Below are 26,041 nucleotides of genomic sequence, written 5' to 3' on the forward strand. Positions count from 1 at the left end.
AACGACCATTCCAAGTAGAGCAAGGAGAGTCCTAGCTAAATGGAAGACACCCATCTCAGGTTCCTCCATGATGTCAGAAGACGAGGCTCTTTCTGTTATCATATCGATGCACCTGACAAAAAACCACTACAAGTGTCTGCGGAAAATAGCTGAAAGCCATGGTCATAAATTATACCCGAACTATGAAAGAGTGAGGTTTGCTAAAAATACTACGTACCCGGATGGCATAGAGATTATAGACATGTCGTGCGAAGTCAATCAACAAACTATCCTGTCGCACACTGCCTCACCGATTCTAGCTTGCGTGGCAACTGTTCCTGATGCCAGAAGTGAATTGAAGTGCACTCTGATTTGTAAATATGGTTTCGACGGCAGTTATGGGCATTCGCAGTATAAGCAAGTTTGGCAACAAGAGCCTAGGTCGGAGGAATATTTGTAGGTAGGAGTTCTATGGTGCCCCAAACCGTTCATAAGGTCCTAATACACGGAGCAGGTATAGCTACAGAGATGATTCTTCCTCTAGGGCAATTATGTGAAGAAGCAATTGAAGCACGCAATAAAGATAGCAGAAAACCTCGAGAAAGCTTCAGCAGGAAGCACTTCAAAATATATCTAGCATCAAAATATATAATAGCATCCGTGCATAAACAGAGGAGAAAGTATTCTTGATTTATTAGCGACAAATATACCTCATCAGGTAACGAACGTGAACACCGTCGAAGGAATAAGTGACCATAGTGTTGTAACAGCAAAGTTTTCTCTAAATACCACTGAAAATTTAAAAAAAAAGAAGGTAAAATTTTCATTTTTAAAAGGGCTGATTTTGAAAGGGTCAAGAGTCATCTGAAATGTGCTTTCCCCGCGTTTCAGGAATCAATAATAAAGTTTAATGTAGAGGGTGTTTGGAAAGCATTTCTTTCGTCCGTAACTTCGGGAATAAATAGCTGCATCCCTAGTAAAACATAAAAGAAGTTAGCCAATCGAGATGGTATGACGCGGAAGTGAGAAAATCATTGAGGCGACAGAGAGCGTGCCATGCTAAAAGGAAAAAAGTCAGCACGGATTCATCCGCTATTGAACGCGAGTCAATAATTAAAAAATATAAGTTGTCTCAAGCCGCCACGAAGGAAGCGTTCAGGAATGCATTCACGAAACACTTGTAGACCAGCAACGGGATAATCCAAAGGCATTTTGGTCTTATGTTCGGGAAGTTCAAGGTAGAAGATCTACCGTATGTTCGCTGAGAAACGATAATGGAGATGTGTTGACAAACAGTTCCGATAAAACCAATTTATTAAATTCCTACTTAAAGAGCGTGTTCACCGAGCCTTCTGAGAACACATTCGAAACAGTTGACAATGGTTGACAATATCTTCACGCGAAATATGCCGCCTATTGACATGTGAGCGCACGGAAGAGAAAATTTATTGAAATCGCTCAGTCCAAATAAATCATCGGTTCCAGACTAAATCCCGTCTCGCGTATATAGAGAACTAGCCCTAAGGCCCAGGTGGAAATAAAGTGGTATATGAACTCTTTCACGCGAAATAAAGCGACCACTATTAATAATTAAGAAATTATGGTCGAATGGATATCATCCATTTCTTCTACATTTCAATAACTTTTGATTAATCAAACCTAAATATTTCTATTTGGAAATCTCATGGCCTCGCCTTCTGATTTTACCGCTAACAACGTAAGAAGAACACTTACTGGCTCATCAATCTGACTGCAACCCAGTGGGGAATTGTGAAAACGGAATTGCCACCAATGGGCGCCACAACAGTAGGGGTGAATGAGGCGCATGTCCGCGGCTTGTGGATTGAAATTCGGTCACATTTGTGTGAGAAATTAGTTGGGATCAATCCCTAAACGTATGCAGGAAGTTGTAGAGACAGCGAGTACGCTGATACATATTAATTAATTGAAAAAATTCTATAGTTTTAAGTATTAAGCACCTATACCACCGCGAAAAAAATCATCTCACAGCAAAATCACGTGTGAGCCCGAATAAAAGGTTTGAAGACATGGGTGCCAATGGCGAAGCGAGGAGGGTGGGTGTTTGAAAGATATAACCCTCCTCCCAGATCTTTGATAAATTTTTAAGTTCATTACCTTTTACTTGATTAAATTGATATTACTTATAGAATAGTGCAAGGAGTAATAAAATGACCCTCAGAAAGCCCTAAAACTCACTATTTAAACATTATACCTTTCAAAAATTCTGGGGGAGAGCCACCACACCTTTCGCTTACCCTGGCGGATATTTTATGCCCCCAGTATTAATTTTTAAAAAACCCACGCCTCAATTGCTGGCTGCGCCCGTGATGGGGAGTCATTCATTTTGATTTGAAACATGTGTTAACATTGGTATTATCAATAAACTCGGTTGTTTCAGACTTAACTTTGTGAAAATCCATTTTAAGCAATTAAAACGGTATGGTACTTTTTCTCACAGTTTATTTAAGACAAACGGTTTCGTCGCAGAGGCGACATCTTCGGGTACAGAAATCGTTATTTTTATAGCAATAGCAACCAAATAACAACAAAAATACCGATTTCTGTGCCTGAAGATGTCGCCTCTGCGACGAAACCGGTCGTCTTAAATAAATTGTGAGAAAAAGTACCATAACTTTTAAATTTTTTATTGATAGCATCATTATTCTAATGATTGTAGTCGTTAAAAATTCAGTATTAACTTGTTCTATATTCATCTGCTTAGAATATGTCGATGCTAGAAATGTCTATTTAAAAAAATGAAATAAGTATGGTTACATCGTACTCGAACCGTCTTAGAATTTCATCGCAACTACCGACCGTGGTGAAGGTGAAGAAGGCCGAAAGAAAACACTCCGACGCACAGTCGGCTAAAATCGAAAGAAGATAATATAAAAATATTTAAAAAATTAAGAGTTAGGGAGTTGAAAATACGCATAAATATTCTCAAATACATTTTGCAGAACATGCCAGATCTCTCGTCAACGAGAAAATTTATCGAAAAACGTCCACCCGCGATTTTTCTTTTGTGATCAATTGTATCTCGGTGTGTTTGGGGTGGTGGAATTATGCTGCTCATGGTTAGCGAATACAGGTGAGAGAGCAGTGAGAATAGAATGCAATTATGACGTGGAACAGGGGAACGTGATATGTTAGTATCAGGGGCGGTCTGGCCAGAGGTCGGCGATCGCCTAGAGCCCTCCCAAACGCTCGTCTCTATCGTGAAGCTTATATGAAGGGTGTAATATCAAAAGGCTCGTATTACTTTAACCGAAGCATTCATTGCAATTATAAAATTCTAAGTTTGCATTAGTATGCATGTTATTATATACGTTTCCTTTGTTGTTATTTTTACATTTTCTGAAGTTCATTTGTTGTTTGTTGCGTTCATGTTTTAATTTTTTAGTGTTTTGCTTTGAATTGGCGACTTGGTTACAGAGAGAAAAAAAGGGATTGCTGTGAAAGAAATTAGGATTCAAGCACTTCATTTTGTTGGCTTGGTTCTTGCGTAGCTGCAACACGCTTTATATTTTTGTTTGGAAGATAACCTTTCCAGTTTGAATTTTATATAACATCTACGATGCACTATCGAAAGGCGCCAAGGGGACCACGGAGTAACGACCCATCCGACGGACGGTGTGCTGCACTTGGGGTGAACTCCTCAAAGCAATCAACCACTGGGATCGAGCAGTCTCTGAAACAGTGCTGCCACCACAAGGATTTGAACCGCCAGGGTCAGATGCCAACACACTAGCCACCGCACCGAAAAAATCGTCTCAATTTGTTGTAGCAGTCGTTAAATGTAAAATTAAACATTTCCGGCAACTTCATCTCACTCGCTGAATCCTTAAACCCGAGCATCATTTCAATTATTAAAATGTTTATCCATCGCAACATTTAGGGTCCTTTGTATATCGTGATATGGATTAATGTTACTTCCACAACATGCGTCATAGCTGGCAGAAAAAACATTTACACAAAACGTTACTTAGCATTTTATGATGTGAGGCACTCACTTGTATTTAAACATGACTGGAACAGCATCTGAGCTTGGGTCACAGGGATTGGCTGGTCTGCTAGAGGATCTTGCTCCAGGACTTCTGCAAAGAAATAATTGTTATTAGTAACGAAAGTGGAGGAGAGAAATGATTCATTTGGCTCGATCAATTATTAGGATGGGTACACTCAGAAAAGCCGACGGCATTTGGTGAACTGATTGTAGCGATGAATAGAATCAGATACTAACCTCTACCATATTCACTTCGATTGCATTACCTATTCGAAAGATTCAAGTTTGCAACTGCGCAATTAAATAGGAATAATTTCAATGTATGTTATTTTAAAAAACATTTTGACTTCACACAAGCCTTCCATCGAGGCTTTAAAACAAGAGTTTGTCCAAAAAGGGAGTATATTATCTATTATTTTTACTGCAAAGTTAGCATTTGATTCGTCCTAAGCTCTACTTTCATGCGATTATCACGATATGACTTATGCACGCCAACATTCATCGGCTCAAAGAGTCATACGGTGACGAGCCAAAGCTTTATTTTTATCATGATTCTTACGGTACGGGAATTTAATATTTGTTTACAGTCAAAACGACAAGTAGGTATGTTCCAATTGCATTGATCAACATGCTTAACCAAGGTAGGAATGGTATTTGGAGCTGGCGACCGACAGCTAAAGCCATTTTCGCCTTGTGTCACACAATACGGGTTGCTGACCAGACATTAGACAGCTACTGGATCTGGGTACTGGCATGACAGTAGCTCGACGCCGTTCACACAGGTGCGAGCTGCTGGCGTGAAAGTAGACAGTTACTGCACGTGGTTTCAGTGGCGTTTCAAACCCAGTTCATTGCGAATGTGTTCAAGCGAGGCTTTACGCTAATCTCTATCCTTATCATTAGGATTCAAGCTATTCCATATGTTGGTTTGGTCCTTGCATAACTCCACAAACTTTATATTTCAAATGGTAGCCCGTCTGTCCTCCATTTTTCGTTTTCAAACACTACTTGAAACCAGAGGAGCAGCCAGGAATGCTGGGAGCTGGGCGCAACCAGCTGGAGCTGGGGGGGGGGGGGTTTATGTGCAACTAATACCGGGGTGTGTGGGGGTATTGAATACCCACCAGGATAAGCGGCAGGTGCGATATTAATAAATTGCGGAATTTTGAGATAAATTGTTCAAAATAGTGAGTTTTACGCTTTTACGCTTTCTGAGGGATATCTCATTAATCCTTACACCATTTTATTAGTAATATCAATCCAATTAAGTGAAATGGATTAAACTTACGGTAAACACGGTATAACCCCCAACACACCCCTCGCTGCACCACTGCTTGAAACTATGAAACACAAATAAAGCACCCGACGTGGTCCCACACTTACGAGCTATTGCCTTTTCGCAATACCGTGCGGGTTGACGTCCGAGTCACATTCGAGTTGCTGCTTGTGGCAAAATATGGGGGAAGGTGAGAGGCGAGTAAATACAAAACTTTCTGTAGAAACTCGGTTGTGAGTTGCTGATTGACTCGCACATAACGTATGATGCGGTCACACTGTAGGTGTAGCCGCGCTGCCGTAACTGACCAGGCCAGCTCAGATACTAGCTCGCACTGTGTAAACCAGGCCTCAGGGAAGGGTGGAGAAAATCCCGGCGTTGATATTAGTCTGTTTTTATCAAAAGGCACTTTAGGGGACCACGGCTTAACGGCCCATCTGACGGACTGAGTGCTGTAAATGAAAAGCCCTCCAAAAAGAACTTAAGTTAGGGGCGGGCATTCTCAGAATAATCTCCACCGCCGCGGAACCAATCCCTCGGCCCATAACGATTCCTAGTACCAGAGAGAACACAATTTTATCATTAATTAACTCAATTTTAAAAATTGGGGCACTTTAATGCTTTCTGTATACGCATTTATTTTGCCCAAGGTAATCATTAGATATTGTCCCTCTGCAAAAAAGGATTGAATTCTCTCATAGCTTGACAATTGCGTAATCTCCTCTGTCAAAATTGTCTCATTGCATTACTTGATAAATTATTTAATTTAACGGCAGTCGAATTTAGCTTCTATTTTGATTTTTAGTTGTCTTCCAGAGACTGAATTCTAATAATAAGGCCGCATAGAGTACTTAAACATTTGTCGGGGAGGGCGGTGTCCCTGGTGGGTAGCTGCAATTCAAAATGGGAAGTTAATTTAGTAAGTACAGCGTAATATCTGTGTAGGGGTCCTTTTCTGGGCTAAAATATTTCCTTCCTCGAAAACAGTTGCTTGGACTTAAAAACTGAGTAAATTTCGTTGCTTGAGAATCCAAATTTTAGATTTACCCATAGAAATTATTTGTTGTCCGTAGATTTTAGAAATTTAAATTATTGCACTTGGTGTCCTATATGGACCTCAAAATTCTGAACAGTAGACTTGATTTTATTTTTGGTATAGTAGGGAGAACATTCTCAAATCACATTTTCAGGGGTTTAAAAGTAGAGCCCGAGAAAAAATTAAGAGTAAGCCACATCCAAGGACCGTATCTTCGAAACATTTAAGAATATAAATATTTCATAACAATATTGGCATTGTCAATGCATGAGCACAAAAGCCAGTGAAATTCTGTAATACGGCTGGCGCTTTCAATGAATGTAATTTGGAATTGGACTGCACATACTTCTTATCCTTTGTGCGAGGTGCAACTTTCTTTCAAAGAACCAATCGGTGGACGCCGTGAAATCTGGGATCGGATGATTGGCCGCCCAGTTACCGCACGTGAACTGATAGAAGTCCTCGCAGGGGTCTGCATCCAAGTCCAGGGACTTCATGAGATTGGCCGCTGAAAAACAAATGAAGATGAATAAGAAACAGTCAAGTTCAAAAATGAATCAATTCCACAGAAATACTGCGAATATAATAAAAATATAATTTATTTCTTTGCGTTCGATTATGGCGGAAATTTGAAAATGAATATTGACGCGTATTTTACACTATTATTTAAAAATAAAGTCTGAATTAAATCCCTTTCATTCAAACATGTGTTATAGCCAGTCCCTCCTTATCTCACCTGTTTCAACACATTGGTTTGAGGTGCAGACTTGTGGCTCCAGGACTGTATCACTCATTTTGTTGGCTGCAAGCAGAGGCGATGCAGAAAAATTATTTATTCAGATAGCTTGAATATACAATATGCTAAAACGTAGAGTGAAAACTAAGAAAGAAAGGAGAAATAGTAGTATCTTAAAAAGTACGAGGAGAAGATGGGACAATTTGGTTTCCACATTATGAGGCATGATGGCCAGATGAAAACAATCGTAAAAGTACAGGTGGACGTGAAAACGGGCAAAGAACGGCTCAGAATGAGTTATATAGGACAAAGGGTTATAAAGGATGTGAAAGAGAAGAAATACGTCGCTATAGAAAGGTTAGCGGATAGGAGAGAGGAATGGGGAGCTGCGTCAAATCAATGTTAGCATTGTTGACTAATGATGTTGACTTAAATGTAATTAAGGCCAATTAGCAAATTTTTAAAGCAACTGCATACATCAAATATTCTTTTGGCCAATATCAAAAGCTCTGGGTTAGAGAGCGATGGAAATTCAAATTATCATACATGAATAAGTATTTTTTTAAAAACTTCGTTTGACCAAGGTGAAATAAATATTTGCTCACATTTCATGCGTTTAAATTATTTTACATGCTACTCAAGTATTTTGACCCTTGAAGAGTGAGTTCGCGAGAAAAAAAAACATCGCACTGTTACAGAAGGATTTTTGAGTGAGAATGAAGCAGAAATTATTTTTATGTTACTCACAGTTATAGGAAAGAATTCCCACAGCAATCAGCAGTGCAGCAGCTAATATAGCCAATAATATAATCACGGCAACCAAGCGTCTTTGCAAATTGGACTTGTGACTTGGAGTGGTGGCTCTTTTTAAACTGAAAAGGGACATTGAAAAAAATATATTACGACATTGAGGAATGAGTGGCAACTAGATTGTCACGCTTTACGTTTACTAACCGCTAAACCTCGTTTCAGATAGGTCAGAACTGAGACCGAAACGAAAAAAATGTTAGCTAATTTGGAATGTTGCGTTTACCAACGTGAATATTATAGATCGATCTTCATCTATCGATTCTTCCCTAATTCCCGTCTGTCTATAATTCGCTAGGCAGGAATGCATCTTGTCATCAATTGAGGTTAATCTAGCTTCTGAATATGGAGTTAGAGATGAAAGCATCAGTTTCATCATCAAATGGAGGCACTGTCGATGGCAAATTGAAACCGATATGTTTAGAAACATAGAATGAATTGAAGAAAAATGGAACAACGAAGGATGTAATTTGCCATCGTTAGGGAATTTACTTGATAAAATTCTATCTTAATAGAAGACTCATTCAGGAGACCCAATTCGTGGGAAATTATAAATCAATAGAAATGTATATAAATTTGGTATTTGTGGAATAAACAATGTGGCTTTCGTGAAAGAAAGTGTTCATCAGATGACAAAGAAGATTCACGATGCGCAACTGACTCTTGGGCTGGGTGAGCTCGAGGTGTTTGCCATTCATCGCCGGAGCGGCCCAACCTATTCGAAAGTGAGCTTCACGGAAAGAATAGGGTGGTTTCCTACTATTTTTTTATTGCCTGAATCGAAAGATTATTACTCCTGGAACGTTTTTCACGCTTTTAGATTTTTAAATGACGATATCTATTTTTCGCGATTAAATGAAAAGTGAAAATTTTCAAGCGCGAGAAAACGCGACGGCTAAGTATGAGTGCTGGGAAAACTCCGTGTGACGTCGTTCTGGTTCCCGCTGCCTCAAGTGAGGTGACCATGGGGAGAGGCTTTGTGCGCTGATACGACGCAGGATGCTTGCAGGCAGCAGAGTACCCCACTAGCTGGTAGCGCTCGGCTTAAATAAGGATTATTAATAGCTTATCAAACGAAGAAAACTTTCAGACCTTAGGCAGTTTTAATAGGTGATTATTAAGACATGTTTCCCTGAGCTCTGTGCCTCATGCATGCATTAATAATCTCAGACGATGTTAAATTCCTGTCTACTCGTACAGAAACTAGGTCCCTGTGACGTCACGTGGAGTGGCATCGCATGGGCGCCAATCTGGCTTTTTTCAAATGAGGTTAAAATTGACCATTGCCATTCGTCTTAACTGGGATTTCTAAAACAAAATAATTTGTATATTATGAATACACGAATGGTAGGTTACGAATCGCAATCAATGCCTTTCGTTTTCCTTGATGAAGGAAACTACCCTATTTTTCGGTACACTTTTGGGAAATCGGTTCAAAATCCCAGCCTATTATAAAATCAACGAAGCCTAGGGCGTAGCCTTCTAGTCTGTAGCGGCTCCAATCCTGGATCGTGTTAAGACTTTTAAATACCCTACATAATTTTTCATGAATAGCGCAAATTTCCTTTGCATTTTATTCACGACTAAAGTCTTTCTGTGCCGGATCCAAAAATAAGCTTTCATCCCATTGAATTTGCGGCATTACGAGTGCGAAATAGCACCACTCTCTGTTTTTCCTCCAAAAACCTTCCCACACCACGGTTCGCGAACTTCAGCATCTTCAGACTGTGCCACATTTATGTATCTATCTATCTATCTATCTATCCCTTCTGCAGTTAGAATTTATGGCAATAACTCTTAGATATTCCGAAGGGAAACAAGCACAGCACCCAATTTTGAAAATGAAGAAAATGTAATGCTTGTAGCTGATAGATAAAAATTATAGATTACCTGATACATTTCCCAATGCAAGCGATGAAGGTGTTCCGGCAATATCTCGCGGAGTGTGACATTAGAGCTTGAACCATCATCTTACACTTCCGACTCGAACCTCGCCTGTGACTACTCATGACTGAAGAACGATTTCGATCACAACGAGAGATCGAGAGTTAGCCAGGGGAGTTACATGGGAGTTACAATGTCGATGGAATTCGCACGCTTTCAATTCTCGGGCGCATCAAGTAGACAAGTCGAAAACATTGTACACACATGGGTTGTCGCCACACGTCCCCGTTGTGCTAAGCCACGTCGCGACGCAGTGCAACGCTCTAATAAAAACTATCTAAATATCGCATATATGGAAGTGCAGGCAAGATCGTTCCTCCATATTGTTGTACAGGCTGTTCCTTTGATCGTGTGTCGTTTTTTACCTCCATTTTTTGCCTCTTTTCCTCGAGCAGTATTCATGATAATTGGCATACTCATCGGAAAGGGTATGTTTTGTTGAAAGTAAGCAAAATTTTACAATTTTGAACTTTTGACCTCACAACGTGGGTCCAAACTAAAATCTAAAATTAGTCTTACGGAGTTTTGATTGAAAAAAAATAAATCAAGATCGAAAAAAGCAGAATTTCAATTAAAATTATGACAATTTTTAGATTTTCGGACTTAATGAAAACAAAAAAAACACTTATTTATGAAAATTCTACCGTTGACCCAGCTAGGTCACAGTAAAGGTCATATGGGTGACAGAAAGAATACCACAACAACAAATACGTCAATTCATAGGCGGATCTAGAGGAGAGGGGGCACGTCCCCCCCAGACCCTTAAGAAATATGCAGGATTTTTAATACGGTCCCACTATCGTTGCGTTCGTTTTGTATTGCGAGGTATCCTTGTGCCCCCCAGAACAAAATCCTCGATACGGCCTTGCTGGTGCTCCCCCCCCCCCCCCCCCCCCCACAGAAAGAAATCCTAGATCCACCCCTGCGTCAATTCACAGGTTTTATCGGGTGCCCAAGTCAGTGGTATAGCCCAAATACTCGCCTTATCCACTAGTTGACCTCCAAGGCCATGACGGAGGCCAAAGGTCGTAGAGGTATCATGACAACCATATCTGTCATGCTAACCACCGTGTCGAACCATAGGTTTTAACGGGTGTAGATCATAGATCCGTAGTATTCATTACAGTACCTCCGAAGTTTTTATTGGAGGATCAAAGGTCATAGAGGTATTTTTTGAAATATCAAGGAAACTAGAGGAATGGTGCAGTCCGCACAGGGGCGGTCTGGCCAGGTGGGGCTAGTCGGCGATCGGCAAGGGCCCCGAGCTTACGGTGCCCTCACAACGCCAGCGTATATCGTGAAGCGGCCGGCATGCCCTGATCGCGTCCGTTCTCTCCCTCGCCTGTCCCACGCTTAGCCATTTTTTCCCTCCTCCACCCTTCCCCTAAGACTCCATTTCCTTAGCGAAACGCGATATCCCCACAGCTGTGTTTCGAGGTAGTTGAGCCCCCAATTAGGTTACCGAGAAAAAATATCAGTTTACAATGAATGGGTACCATTACAAGAGCTAAGTGAAAATCGCTCTTTTGTTTTTATTTTATGCCACTTCCAATAACAGTTTATCGCATTTCGTAGCATCTTTTTTTTATTTTCATAATGAGGTAGATGACGATGAAATGCAGTGAAATACAGTTATAAGACAAAATACAGAACATTTCAAATAATTATGTTGTTGAACAATAATATGTTAAGGAATAAGACATGTAGTGGCGGAGGTGTAGCTAGCCCGCGCCCACTTGTAGTTCGCGGCCACGTAGAGTCCCAGCCAACTAGCAGCTGGCCAGTCGCTCTCATGCTTTAAGCAGTGAGTGTCGGCGGAGCATTTAAACTGCGCTCGGCACAAAATGTACGAATTTTGCCGTCGAAAAGGCAAATTTGCGTAAAAATATCATAAAAGTCCAGTCATCGCATCTATATCGCATTTGCGATTTTCACGTATGACGCATCTCATTTGTCTGCGTCTTTGGGTGAGGGCTATCTATCATGCACCGTCAAACTCACGATCAGTTCCACAGATAGGAAGTAAGGATGGAGGTGGTGTTGGATGGGGCAGATACGCTCACGGCGAAACTATTCTGTATTCTTCCCCACATAAATCCAAAAATCTTACACAGTTCAATAATTTCTGGTTTGGTTAGTAAGAGAATTTTATGTCATTCATAGTGTTAATATGAAACGTGTGTACATGAGCGATGCGCAGAAAAGAAATAAGGAGAATAATAATCGCTTAGATGTTAATAATATCTCAAAAAACTTGAATGCTTGGCTGAACAAGGACAGTGGTTCCAGTAAAAATACGCAACCAAAATCAATAAACTATGAGAGTTTAAATACAGATTCAGGTACGTTTGAATATTCGTCTTTTCATTTTTAGATTGTTAAAAAAACCCAATATGAAATCAAAGTGCGATTGTCCACGAAAAAAAGTTACATGAAATATTTTAAAGGGAATACGCGCTGGGTAAAGTTTTCGAATAATGTTAAAAAAAAAGGCTAAAAAAATTGCCAGTCAGGACTTCTTCTTGTTGTAAAATAATAAAAAATGAAAATATAACAAAAATCCAAAAAGTGAAGACAGCGTGTCTAAACCCCAAAGTGCGTCCAATAGGGTAGTTTTCATAATCAAAGAAAACGAAAGGCATTGAATGCGATTTGTTATCCACCATTAGTGTATTCATAATATACAAATTATTTGGTTTTAGAAATCCCAGTTTTGAAGAATGGGAATGGTCAATTTTAACGTTATTTGAAAAAGGCCAGATTGGCGCCCATGCGATGCCACTCCACGTGACGTAACCTACTTTCTATACGAGTAGATAGGAGTTTTACAATGTCTGAGGTTACCAATGCATGCATGAGGCACAGAACTCAGGGAAATAATCACCTATAAAAACTGCCGAGGTTCGGAAATTTTCCATCGTTTTATAGGGTATTAATAATCCTTATTTAAGCCAAGCGCTACCTGCTAGCAGGGTACTCTGCTACCTGCTAGCATCCTGCGTCGTATCAGCACTCAAAGCCTCGCCCCAAGGTCACCGCACTTAGCGACAGCGGGAACCAGAATGACGTCACACGGGCTTTTCCCAGCATTCATACTTAGCCGTCGCGTTTTCTCGCGCTTAAAGTTTTTCACTTTTCATTTAAGCGAAAAATAGATATCGTCATTTAAAAATCTAAAAGCGTGAAATACGTTCTCCAGGAGAATAATCTTTCGATTTAGTGAATAAAAAATAATAGGAAACCACCGTATTGGAGATTAGCCAGTATGACTGAAATGTCTACATAAGTTTGTTGCGAGGTGATGAAGCAGCTAAAACATGTACAGAAAGCCGTAAAATAAAATGTGGAAATGGCGTGGTTCAAGTCCACAACCTCAACTCAAGCTCAACTGTATCGTTTTTAATAGTTTATTTACTACAGTAAATATTAATTTTTCAAGTTAAATTAACCATAAATTATTAACTTCAGTCCGAAGATCGTATCAGCAATATTAGAAGAATTTAAATAATTTATAATTTATTCTAACTGCTTTTTTGTATTTATTACCTTAATTGTGTGGAAGTAGGTGGTAACAATATAACTATAAGTAATTATATATATTGTGAGTATTTCTTAAGAGTTCCTGAATGCAAAATCACTTAGGACAACACATTAAGTATTTCATTTATTGATTGGGTTCCTTAATATTTGAAAGTTACTGATACATTTTTTAAAACTACAGCTTCTCTAATATCAAAATTAACAAACAATCCAAATAATTTACTTGGTCTTTTATTGTATGCCAGACAGTTTTCATGGGTCGACTGATTTATTTGGACCAAACAAATTGTTAAATATGATCCGTACAAAATAATTTAAGATATTTTAGTTAATTCAAGCCTAAATTTCCCTATAATATTAGCAGGTTCCTCAATTTTGCTCAAGTTTATATCTACACTTTAAAACAATCACCAACGAGTATGGATAAAAGCTACGTACTTATGGTTATATCTATATGATACGTAGAAAATAATTAATTGGTAACAACCAAAAACCATTATCTAGCCCCAAGTATACTTTCGTTATGTTTTACAACTTTATATTTAATAAAAAAAGACTCAAATTACTTGAATCCAAGTTTATTTGCAATTATAAAATTCTACGTTTCCGCTAATTGCGTTATTTACGGCATAATGAAAAGATTACATAAAAAATTGAGGGTGCTAGAAGATAAAAGAGAACCTGATTCTTTTTTGTAAGAATTTTTCGAATAGGTTATTTAAGATTTCGGTGAAGTTTCAAGGTACAAATTCACTTAATAGATACAACAATCATAATGCATAATTAAACTATATACGTTGTGAAGTTATCACTTTTCATGGTATTTTTTCATATGAAAACGCTATTTTTTAAATTGTAACGCTTTTAAGACCCAGAATAACGTCATAATCCATTTCCGGGCATAATATCTCCTATTATTTTCTGGTGGGGTGGGCCCGAATCACCCAGTAAGGAGGGCCCACAATCACTCCAGGCAGGTCCACCTATCGATATTATTGACTTGGCGATCACGAAGGAGAAAAACTTTATTGCGAAGTCAAATGAAAACAACGTTTTGGTTTTCAAATATTTCAAATATATATATGTTTTTGCACTCAAACTATATTTAGGATCCGAGTATGAATTGCAAATGAATTTCATAGAAGGAAAATATCAAAGTTAAGTAAATATTTTTTTTTTCCTATATTAAACATCATTGAACGAGCCATCCCACCCGAGGCAGACAAAATGGAATGCTCTCCATAAAAGATCGAGAAAAAAATGTCCTATGGCATGAAGATTAATCACAAGAAAACACTGATTATGCGGTTTGTAAAGCATCATGAGCGAGGAATTTGAGACTCGAGGTGGTCGGGTGGGGAGAACCTTTAGGAGGTAGAGCAATTCAATTATTTTGGCAGCACGGAAAACGGATACAGCGGTAAGGACATCAGGAAGAGAATTGCGTTAGCAAAGGAGGCGTTCATGAACAGGAAGGAGCTAATGAGGGGAGCGTTATGTAAGAGTTTAAAGAAAAGGTTAGTGAAGAGTTTGATCTGGAGTGTAGCGGAAACGTGGGCGTTTAGGAAGGAGGACGAGAAAAGACTGGAGGCGTTTAAGATGTGGGTGTGGAGAAGAATGGAGAAAGTGAAGTGGACGGAAAGGAAAAGGAACGACGAAGTGCTGGACCTGGTGGGTGAGGAGAGGCAGCTTTTAGATGAGATACAGAGGAGACAGAATGCATAGATGGAGCGAGTACTTAGCGGGGAGAGGATGTTGAAAACTGTTTAATAGAGGGTAGAATGCTGGGTAAACACTCTTAAAAGCATTTTTAGATAGAGTGAAAGGGAGTAGGCCTTATTTGGAATTGAAAAGGGAAGTCCATGAGGGGAGGGCAGACTGCCGGAATGCGTCGTGAAGCTCCATGTAAACCTACCTTAATTGCTATAATACTTAAATTATAATAATAAGCGCTTCAGAAATCCCCATAGAAATAAATCATATGGTGTGATACTGGGGTTACTCGGCGGCCACTCAACTTCTATCTCCATGGACATTTGCGATTGCCATAATTCCCATTGAGGACTAACTTAGATTTGTGGGGATGAGCTCCGTCCTGTTGCAGTCTCACTCCTCCCTTGTATTATTATCCATAGAATGCATTGTGAGAAGACTTTGGAGCTTCGTTTTCTGATCAAGCGAAGTCGATTTGCCGAATTGGTCCATGTTGAGCCTGGAAGGTGGCAACACAGAAAAGAGAACTTTAGTCAGACGAGGAGGTATTCCCCTCGTCAAAGTGGAATGCATTTTTGAATTTCATTTTATTATTTCAGCAATCAAATTACGTACGTATGAGGTATGAATAACACCTCAATCACCGTGGAATTACTGTTTCAATCCTTTATCACAACATTCATAGCAATTATTTAGACGTTTAATCTAAGGCGCTACTCTTATTTAATGATACTGACGTAATAATGTTTTTATTTCGAGTTTCTTGTTCAATATTTTTAGACAATTTTGCACATTGTGAGTAATATGTCCCTCAATACGAAACTTTTGTACGATATTTTTAACACTTGTATGTAGGGATGGTCGGATCGGATACCTCGTATCCAAATATCCGCGGATATTGCCCTTCATGGGATACATCGGATCTGGATCCGAAATTTTAAATAATAGCTTCAGTGAATGCAACGCCCCATAAGGGTGGAAAGAGTTCCGATTCTATCTTCGAATGCGCCGTCGCATGCGATTCTGGTCCTACTTACGAACCGTTTTGTTTGAAAGCTCTCGCTGAGGTTACGTAGGAGAATTTCAGCCGTGGAAAATAAAAAAGGCAAAATACGACTGGCAATTATTGTTAGTGTGACTCATCTCAAGAGATTGAACAACCATCGGGGGAATCTCAGCGTCAGGAATTTGAAAATGCATTTAGATCCGAAAATATCCGATCCGAAAGATTCGGCTCCGAAAATCAAGGATGCGATCCGAATCCGGATCCGAGAAAAAATCCTGAATCCCTCCATCCCTACTTGTATGATAATTTACCGAAATGAGGCGAGCACAAAAGACTTTCCTTTACATCCATTAACGTATAACCAAAATCCAGGGTGACATTAACAGCATAGCGAGAACTCTTGGGTTGGTATCGACAGCAAAATGTGGAAATTGTTCATAAAAATTGATCTTTATTAAATAAACAATGAAACCTGTGTACAAGTTTCATAGAGAGATCTTTGATAAAGGTAGATTATAAGTCATACGGGATTGATAGTATTAAGTATTCATCTGTTATCGCAATATTTTAATGACTGAAGTTTTGAGGACTCAACTGCGGTTAGGGAATAAGGCTGATTAGGTTGAATTAATGGGGAAGGAATTAGACTTGTTTAAAACAACATTAAAGAGATTCGTTACAATTAATTATAATCAGCGAGGAGTAAGATAGTGCGTGATGGAGTCAAGTATCTCTTCAGCGCACTCTTAGCTTACCTGCGACGGTAAAAGACTAATGCCATAATCCACACCTTCAACAAGGGATGTTAATTGATTCCAAGGATTTAATAATGATCGCTACTCGACACTTCATCTAAACACAGTTTTCACGATCTTCGACAGGATTGCCACTCCGAGCATCTGCGAGAATTGCCTTCACTATTTCCTTGCAGAGGTGTTGGTAAATAAGAATAACGCATTCTCTTAGCTGTGCAGAAAATTCCTCAGGAAAGTTAACACAAGGGAACAAGAGAGTACCACTAAAGACAAGATTTGCTCGGAAGATTTCGATGGATCGACACCTGCCATTGTTTAGCCATAGGCTCGTCTCTCGAAGGCCAAAAAAGCTCATTAAAAATATTTCGAAGAAACCCGAAAATCTAGCGACTGAAAAATGACCGCCGAAGCGGACTGGTTTCCGGAAGCTAGGGTCAGCGCGGACTACTTTGTTTAAAAGATGTTTTTTTGTATGTAGGACTAGGTTTTTAATTTGTTACCCCAGCCAAATTTGCTGAAGATCAAAGTCTTTGAAAAAGTTTTTGCAAAATGCATATTCTTGGCTTCTCACCAAAGAAAGTGTAGAACAAATATTGTTTTAAAATATTGATGTAAATGAATTATAAATACTACTTTAGTTGTTTTATTTTTCATGTACATACTTGAGCTTTGTTAGCATAGATAACCAAGGTAACACAAATTGAGCTACGCCATATAAAAAGGTAAAAGGATAACCTGTTTGAGGCTACCAAAAATTCCTCAATTTTTCTATTGTCATGTAATTTGTGTGTGGAGTAATAAAATTATTATTATATTATTATTATCTTAATTTTGAAGTCCCTTCGAGGCACCACTGCGGTGCGCCCCGTAGCCTTCCTTTCTTGGTCGTACGCGAATATCTGAAGGGTCTTAGAAAAAGGGAAGGTCAGGCAACTGTTCGCTCAGGCATGGTCATGCCCCGTTTACACTACGCACGTACCGACCACGGTCGAAACAATTGGTGTTCTTGGTAAGGCTCTTTGGTCGCAACTACTCGCCTTTTTACTCGTCGTAACCATCGTAACCCAGTGCGGCCCTCGTTGTGTAATTTTGTCAGTTTACAATTGACGACGTGACTGCGTGAGGATATTGAAATCCAGGAAATTAAGAAGAATGAGGATATTAAGGTTTTCATGTGGTAAAATTAACAATAGACCGCATTGTCTGTGAAACTTTAAAGAAAGTGGGATTTGTGAGGAGAATCTGTCGAAAATTTAAAACATATTCATGCTTTAAGGACAGTTGGTCCTCGCTCCGGTACGTTACACATTAGAATATAGTCTGTTGTTTACTGAAAACCTTATCCCATGCACCTTTTCAGATAATACAGACTGAATGCGGCTTGAACGTGTCGAAAATGAATTTTTCAAATTTAATATTTAAAAATTAGTAATCTCACTATCTGAATACTTTATATCTTCTATCCCTCGTATATTTAAAAGCATTACAAGACACATGATCTTCCAACAATGCATGATCTTCCTCTAAAAATTACAAAATTATTAATTCCTACGTAGATTGTTCTTATCTCCTTTTATATTTAAATCTTTATAGACCCCGTCATGTAATATAAATCGTCATCCGCTCGTGGTTATTTTCCATAGAAAAAAAGTATCCCTTTAATTCCTAGCTAGCCAGAATGATGAGGTAAAACTAGACCGTACTGTTTGTGAAGCCTTAAAGATATGTCAAAAGAAGATCAAAAGATTATATAAAAAATTTAACCATATTCACAGATATAAGATAGTACATATTGCTCTTATTATTATTCTAGGATAGGCTTAAATTCACAAACTAGGTGCAAGTATTGATTTCTCCATGTCTTTATCTAAATCGTTTACGGTGGAAAAGTTGATCGTGCAATCCTCTTCACATAAAGATTGTAATTGGTTTATTATTTACGAGTGCTCGTTACTTTCCCGTGAAGTTTATAGGTGAAGTTTAGTGTAAAAGCATGGTTAATGGGTTAAAAAGAAATAAACAAACAAATACAACTAGTTTCGTGTAGCATAAAACCTATCATTTTCTTCAATAGAACATAAAAAAACTTTTCTCTTATCTCCGTCCATTACCTGCTCAATAAATCCTCTTCAATCGTTGTACCATGCATGCGACCACGGTCCGTACGATTTTAGCCTCATCACGTTGTGTAAACCCGCAGAGTTACCATCGAAGGGCATACTACCAAACGCTGCCGACTTACGATGGTTAGCGCTATGTAATAACATGCATATTTAAGTCTACCTGATATCAACTTTTGAAATGCATGCTTAAGAGACACAATACGAAAAATTTGCATTCCATTTTTCTAATTACTTGAAAAAAATCACAAAATATGTACTTTCAAAACTCCAAAACATAACTTTCAAATAAACATTCTCCATTCATAAAAAATGTATTCCTGACCCGATTTTTTCCAGGTAACTTTTGAAAAGTTTGGTTAATATAAAAACATTATTTTTTAAAGTTGCAATCCATTTATGAGGTATTCTTGATGGAGACTTTCGCGGGGTGGTGCAGCATGCGTAGCAAGGTTTTCGGGTTGACCTTCGTGTCGTTTCATCTTCATGACGGCAGTTTCGCCGGCGTTGCAGCTGGCGTCTTCAGGTTCGAAGTGTTTGATGCAGGTTTTTGCCCGTATTACATAGGCCTTGGTTTGGAGTAGGTGCGCTCTGAGTAATGGTGAAGTTCAGTGCGGGTGTGATACTGAGAGAACGCGTGCATCACACCCGCACCGAACGTCACTATTAAATGAAAACATATCACAAAATAGGCTGCAACAAAATTCAAAGTAATTACTATCAAATAACGTATCTCGTTACTATATTATACATAAATACCGTATTCCTGACCATATTCTATCCGAATAACTTTTGAAAAGTTTAGCTGATTAAAACGCAACATATTTAGAAGTGCCAAGCCCTTTCTCTCGTTACTTAAAAATATATCACATATTTGTTTGTTGAACCTGCAAAATTGAAAATTATTACTAAATAATAATTACCAATCATTCATAAAAAAACGTATAATTCCAGACCCTATTATTGGGGGATTACTTTCCTTTCCCCCCCTTTCTCTCCCTCGAGGCGCTTCGGCTTCCATCTCCATATCCCGGCGCTGCGGCTAGAGGCCTTCGTGAGCCGTTAAATTGGAAAATTCAAACGCTAGGGCGCCCCCTTAAAGAGTTTGGTAAATTAACACCCAAAATTCTCAAAAGCATAGATCCATTATTCTCGTTACTTGAAAAAAATATAAAAAAATACACCACAACAAAACCCAAAATTATTGCAAGCAAATAATATTCCATCTTGATAAAAACAGTATTCCTGACCCGCATTTTACCGATTAGCCGCGGAAAAAATTAGTTCCTTAAAATAATGTGGGCTTCCATGCATCAATCCGTCATTCTCGTTACTTGCAAAAATATGAGAAAATATGCTCCAACAAAATTCAAATTTATTACCAACAAAAAATTATCATTCATTCCTAAAAACTGCATTCCAGTCCCGCATTTTACCAAATTACTTTTGAAAAGTTTGTTTGTTTAACAGACAATATGCCAATACGTATAAATGCCTTAATCTCATTATTTTCAAGAATATCACCAAACAGATTTCAACACAACTAAATATTATTGCAAGCATGTTTTATTGCACATTATTCCATTATTTTCAATGGATAAATTTTGAAAATTTTAGTAATTAAGATACAATATGCTCAGATGCCATTGTTGTTGTTCACTAAAATATATCACTCAATTTGCTATCACTAAAATTGATGTTATTGTGAGATAAGATTTGATCAACATTCATTGAAATATATATCCTGACCCGATTTTAACGGGATAATATTTGAAAAGTTTAGCTGAACCAAGTGCTTTAAAGGATCAATCCATTATTAATTTCACTGTCAACATTATCAAAAAAAATGCTAAAGCAAAATTAAAACTAATTGCCAGCAAAAAATCATTCTCAATTCATCAAAACAACATTAATCATATGCTTAGAAATATCAATCCACTATCTCCTTACTTAAAAAAATCAAAAAAATTCAAATACAAAATTAAAAATAAATGCTAGTAATTAAACCATCCTTCATTCTTAAAATCCGTATTTCTTACCTGATTTTAACGAGGTAAATTTAAAAAAGTTAAGACGTATACGACCATTATGCTGAAAGGTATTACTCCATTTCTCTCGATACTTTCAAAAATATCACATAATATGCTACCGAAATTTCAAAAATATTGCTAGCAAATAGCCATTGATTAAATGCGTATTTTTAGGCCGATTTTTGATGGTTAACTTTTCAAAGGTAAAGAAAATGAGCACCGAAAATGCTTAAAGGTATCAAGGATTACACTCGCTCTTTTCGAAAATATCGCAGAATATGCAACTAAAAATTTGAAAATTAATTCTAGCAAATAACAATCCTCCATTCAAAACATCCGTACTTCTAACCTGTTTTTCACGAGAAAACTTTCGAAAAGTTAAACGATTATCACCCAATATGCGCAGAAGAATCAATCCATTTCTCTCGTTACATTCAAAAATATTACAGAATATGCAAATACAAAACTCCAATTTATAGCTAGCAAATAACAACATTCCATTCCTTTTAATCCGTTTTTCCAGGCCGATTTTAACGAGATAATATTTAAAAAGTTATAGTGATTAACATCCAATATGGTTAGAAGTATCAATCCATTTTTCTCATTAATTTAAAAAATATCTTAGATTATGCAACTACAAAATTCAAAATAATAGCTACCAATAACCATCCTCCATTCATACAATCCATATTTCTCGGCGGATTTTCGTCGGATAGCTTTTAAAATGTTAAACAAATATGCCTAGAAGTAATAAATCATTTATCCCACATGCTTTTAAAATAGCAATGAATATGCTACTACATAATTCAAATACTGATGGATAATAACCATCCTCCATTCATGCAATCCGTATTTCCAACCCGTGGTTGACCAGATAACTTTTAAAAAGTCAAGCCAATAACTACACAATATGCTTTGAAGTTTCAATCCATTTTTCTCGTAGCATAAAAAAATATGGCAAAAATACTACTACAAATTCAAAAATATTTCTAGCAAATAAAATTCCTCCATTCACAAAATTCCTATTTCAAGGTAGACTCCCACGAGATAACTATTAAACACTCATGACGATTAACACCCACTACGTTAGAAGCATCAATCAATTTCTCTCGATACTTTTGAAAATATAACAGAAAATTCCAGCAAGAAAATTTAAAACTAATGTTAAAAGGAAAACATCCTATTAAAAAAATGCGTATACCTTTGCCGATCTACACGAGATATGTTTTTAATAAAGTAAAGACGATTTTCAATACATATGCTCACAACTAGCAAAAATAAAATAAAAGCAAATAGATACTTAAAATATTGCGTGATCAATGAAAAAATCGGCATAACTTAATCGATTTTCAAAAGATAATCCTCCTAAAAGTTAAGACCATTATTAACAAACAAGCTAAGAAGTAAAAATCCAATTTTCTCGATACTTTGAAATGTATCACGTAATATGCCAAAACAAAATTCAAAATTATTGCTGGATAATACGTATGTAAATTACCCTTTTGAACAAAAGGAGACCATACAAAGTTCAAAATATGGTTACTAAATAAACTTCCTTCACCCGTAAAATCTCTATTTTTAGGTAGATTTTCAAGGGACAATTTTCAAGTTGTATAGACGATTTACACCCAATGTGGTTAGAAGTATCAATCCATTTTTTCTGATTACCTTTACAAAATAACGCCGAATATGCTAATACATAACTCAAAATTATTGCTAGCAATTATCAATCCTCCATTCAGTAAATCCTTATTTCTAAGTAGATTTTAACGAGATAAATTTGCAAAGTAAAACGGTTGGTACCCATTATGGTATGAAGTATCAATCCATTTTTCTCATTCCCTTCAAAAATATTGAAGAATATGCTCCTGCAAAACTAAAAATATTTACCACCAAATAAAAATCCTACATCAATAAAACCTGGATTTCTAGGAATATTTTCAGGAGATTATATTTATAAGGTGAAGAAAATTTATACCCAATATTAGGAAGTGTCTATCTATTTTTCGTATAAAATTCAAAAATATCACAGAATATGCTACTAACTAACGCATAATATTGACAGCATTTAAAAATCCTGCATTCATTAAATGCGTACGTCAAGGTCTATTATTACGAGATAAATTCGAAGAGGTGAAAACAATTTGTACTCACTATAGCTAGAAATATCCATCCATTTCATTATTACTTTCAAAAAGGTGACTGTACGCGATGGGCACAAAGATAAATGATAAATATGTAAACGAAGGACCAGGCGGTTTATGATGATTGAAAATGCTATATATTACAAAAAAGGAGAACTCTCCCGTTCGACCGTTCTACCTGGCGACCAAAGGCTGACTGACTACCCTCGTGCCGGAACACGTGGGGGCAGTTACAAAATTTGACTTAACACAAATTTGACTTACTCTATAAATAAAGGAAGAACGAATTGAATTGGTGGGAATTCAAACTAGATTACAAAGACTTCAAACAGTGACCGAATGTGATTCTAAAAAACGCAAAAGTTTAGCCAGCTATGAAAAATTCATACAATCCGTATCACTGGGTAGATTTTAACGAGATAACTTTGAAAAGGTGAACACAAATTATCCTCAGGATGTTAAGAAATGTACATCGAATTTTTTTATTACTTTCAAAAATGCCACAGAATATGCTACTAATGAACGCTAAATTATTGCCAGCGATTAAATTCCTCCATTCATAAAATCTGTTAATCTGGTTAGATTTGAATGAGACAACTTTGAAAAGGGAGAGACAATGTATCCTTACAATGTTTATAAGTATGCATTTATTTTTTTATTCTTCTTTCAAAAATGTCACAGAATATGCTACTAACAGACGCAAAATTATAGCCAGCAATTAAAATTCATCCATTCATAAAATCCGTTTGTTCGTATAGATTTTAACACGATAAATTTCAATAGGTAAGCACAAATTTATCCTCGTAATGTTCATAAATGTAGATCGATTTTTTAATTACTTCCAAAATTTTCATGGAACATGCTACGAAGGAATGCAAAATTATTGCCAGCAATTAAGAATCTTCCGTTCATAAAATCCGTTTGTCTGGGTAGACTTTCACGAGATACCTTTGAATACGTGAAAACAACTAAGACTCACTATGGTTAGAAATATCCATCCATATTTTTATCACATTCAAAAATGTCACAGAATTTGCTATTTATAAAAACTAAATAATTGCCAGTGATATAATTCCTACATTCATATAATTTGATAATGTGGGTAGATTTAAATTAGACAATTATGAATAGTGAAGACAATTTAACTTAACAATTTTTATAAATATACGTCCATTTTTTAATCACTTTCCAAAATGTCACAGAATATGCTACTAACAAAAGCAAAATTATTGCCAGCAATTAAACATCCTCTATTCATAAAATCCGTCTGATGGGTAGTTTTTAACGAGATGACATTGAACAGGTGAACACAATTATACTCACTATGGTTAAAAATATCCATCCATTTTTTGTTACTATCAAAAAAGTCACAGATTATGCCACCAACAAACGCAAAGTTTATTGCCGGCAATTAAAAATTTTCCATGAAAAAAATCAGTGTGTCTGGGTAGATTTTTTACGAAATGACTTTGAACAGTTGAACACAAATTAGACTTACTATGGTTATAAATATCCCCCCATTTTTATATTTATTTCAAAAATGTCATCGAACAAACGCAAAATTATTGCCAGAAATTAAATTCCTCCATTCATAAAGTATGTATATCTGGGTAGATTTTAACGAGATAACTTTGAATAGGGGAACACGATATATCCTTACAATGTTTAGAAATGTCCATCCATTTCTTTTTGTTACTTTCAAAAATGTCACAGAATATGCTACTAACAAACGAAAAATTATTGCCAGCAATTAAAAATACTCCATTCCGAAAATAGTATTTTCTGGGTATATTTAACGACATAACTTTGAATAGGTGTACACAATTTAGACCCACTATGATTAGAAATATCTTAATTAATAAGGATTATGAATACCTTATCAAACGAAGAAAAGTTTCCGACCTTAGGCAATTTTAATAGGTGATTATTAAGACATGTTCCCCTGAGCTCTGTGCCTCATGCATGCATTGGTAATCTCAGATTATGTACAACTCCTATCTACTCGTATAGAAACTAGGTCCCTGTGACGTCACGTGGAGTGGCATCGCATGGGCACCAATCTGGCCTTTTTCAAATGAGGATAAAAATTGACTCTTGCCATTCGTCTAAACCGGTATTTCTAAAACCAAATAATTTGTATCATATGAATACGCTAATGGTGGGTAACGAATCGCAATCAATGCCTTTCGTTTTCTTTGATGAAGGAAACTACCCTATTGGGGGGCGCGCACCCCTGCGCCCCCATACGTATCCGCCACTGTGAACACGCCCTACGTATTGGGAATTGAAACTGCCTGAGGGCTCAATCGTCCCGGTGATGTAGTGGGTAAAGCATCGTGCATAGAGCCAGAGACTACACGGATCAAGTCTCCGCGACGGATGGTTTCATGCTGCACACCCATTGTGGACATTTTTCTCATCTTAAAACTTCGCAACACATAGCACGAGGTCCAGAGGACGTAGCATAGCTATGGAATTTTAACGCGCTTATTCATTTGTTGAAATTCAACTCCTATCAGGCATAGCCACGGGCAGGGGCGCAGCTAGGAATTGGGGCTATGGGGGGTTTTAGGCACAACTAATACTGGGGAGTTAGGGGGTATGGAATACCCACCAGGGGAAGCGGGAGGTGCGGGGTTCCTCACTCGGAAAAATTTAAGATAAATGGTTCAAAATGTTAAGGTTTACGGCCTTCTGAGGAATATTTTTATAATCCTTACTTTATCGTATAAGTACTACTAGTCGAATTAAGTAAAATGGATTAAACTTTAAAAATTCTCGGAGCTCTGGGGGGGGGGGGCGGTTTAACCCCAAAATCCCCCCCCTCGCTGCGCCACTGTCCACTGGGGCATTTGACTCTGTAGTCACATCTGACTACCTTTTCAGCGTCGTAATCAGATGTTCCTTCTGTCCTTAACCGACATCCAC

The 26,041-nt window shown here is 37.5% G+C and overlaps 2 protein-coding genes across 3 annotated transcripts in view; one reads left to right on the top strand and one right to left on the bottom strand.

The window, feature by feature from the left end:
* Window positions 1–26,041, top strand: part of LOC124163402 (cleavage stimulation factor subunit 1) — a 99,381-nt gene that overhangs the window by 37,228 nt on the left and 36,112 nt on the right. The window lies entirely within an intron of this gene.
* LOC124163404 (neprilysin-2-like) overlaps window positions 1–26,041 on the bottom strand; it is an 85,268-nt gene that overhangs the window by 14,426 nt on the left and 44,801 nt on the right. For both annotated transcript variants that reach the window (XM_046540289.1, XM_046540287.1), the window contains 4 exons: window positions 7,802–7,926; window positions 7,055–7,120; window positions 6,665–6,826; window positions 4,014–4,097 (listed from right to left, as the gene is read on the bottom strand). In XM_046540289.1, coding sequence (XP_046396245.1) covers window positions 4,014–4,097; window positions 6,665–6,826; window positions 7,055–7,120; window positions 7,802–7,926 — 437 coding nt within the window. The remainder of the gene's footprint in view (window positions 1–4,013; window positions 4,098–6,664; window positions 6,827–7,054; window positions 7,121–7,801; window positions 7,927–26,041) is intronic.

Source organism: Ischnura elegans, chromosome 8 (assembly GCF_921293095.1).
Source record: "Ischnura elegans chromosome 8, ioIscEleg1.1, whole genome shotgun sequence".
NCBI classification, from domain to species: domain Eukaryota; kingdom Metazoa; phylum Arthropoda; class Insecta; order Odonata; family Coenagrionidae; genus Ischnura; species Ischnura elegans.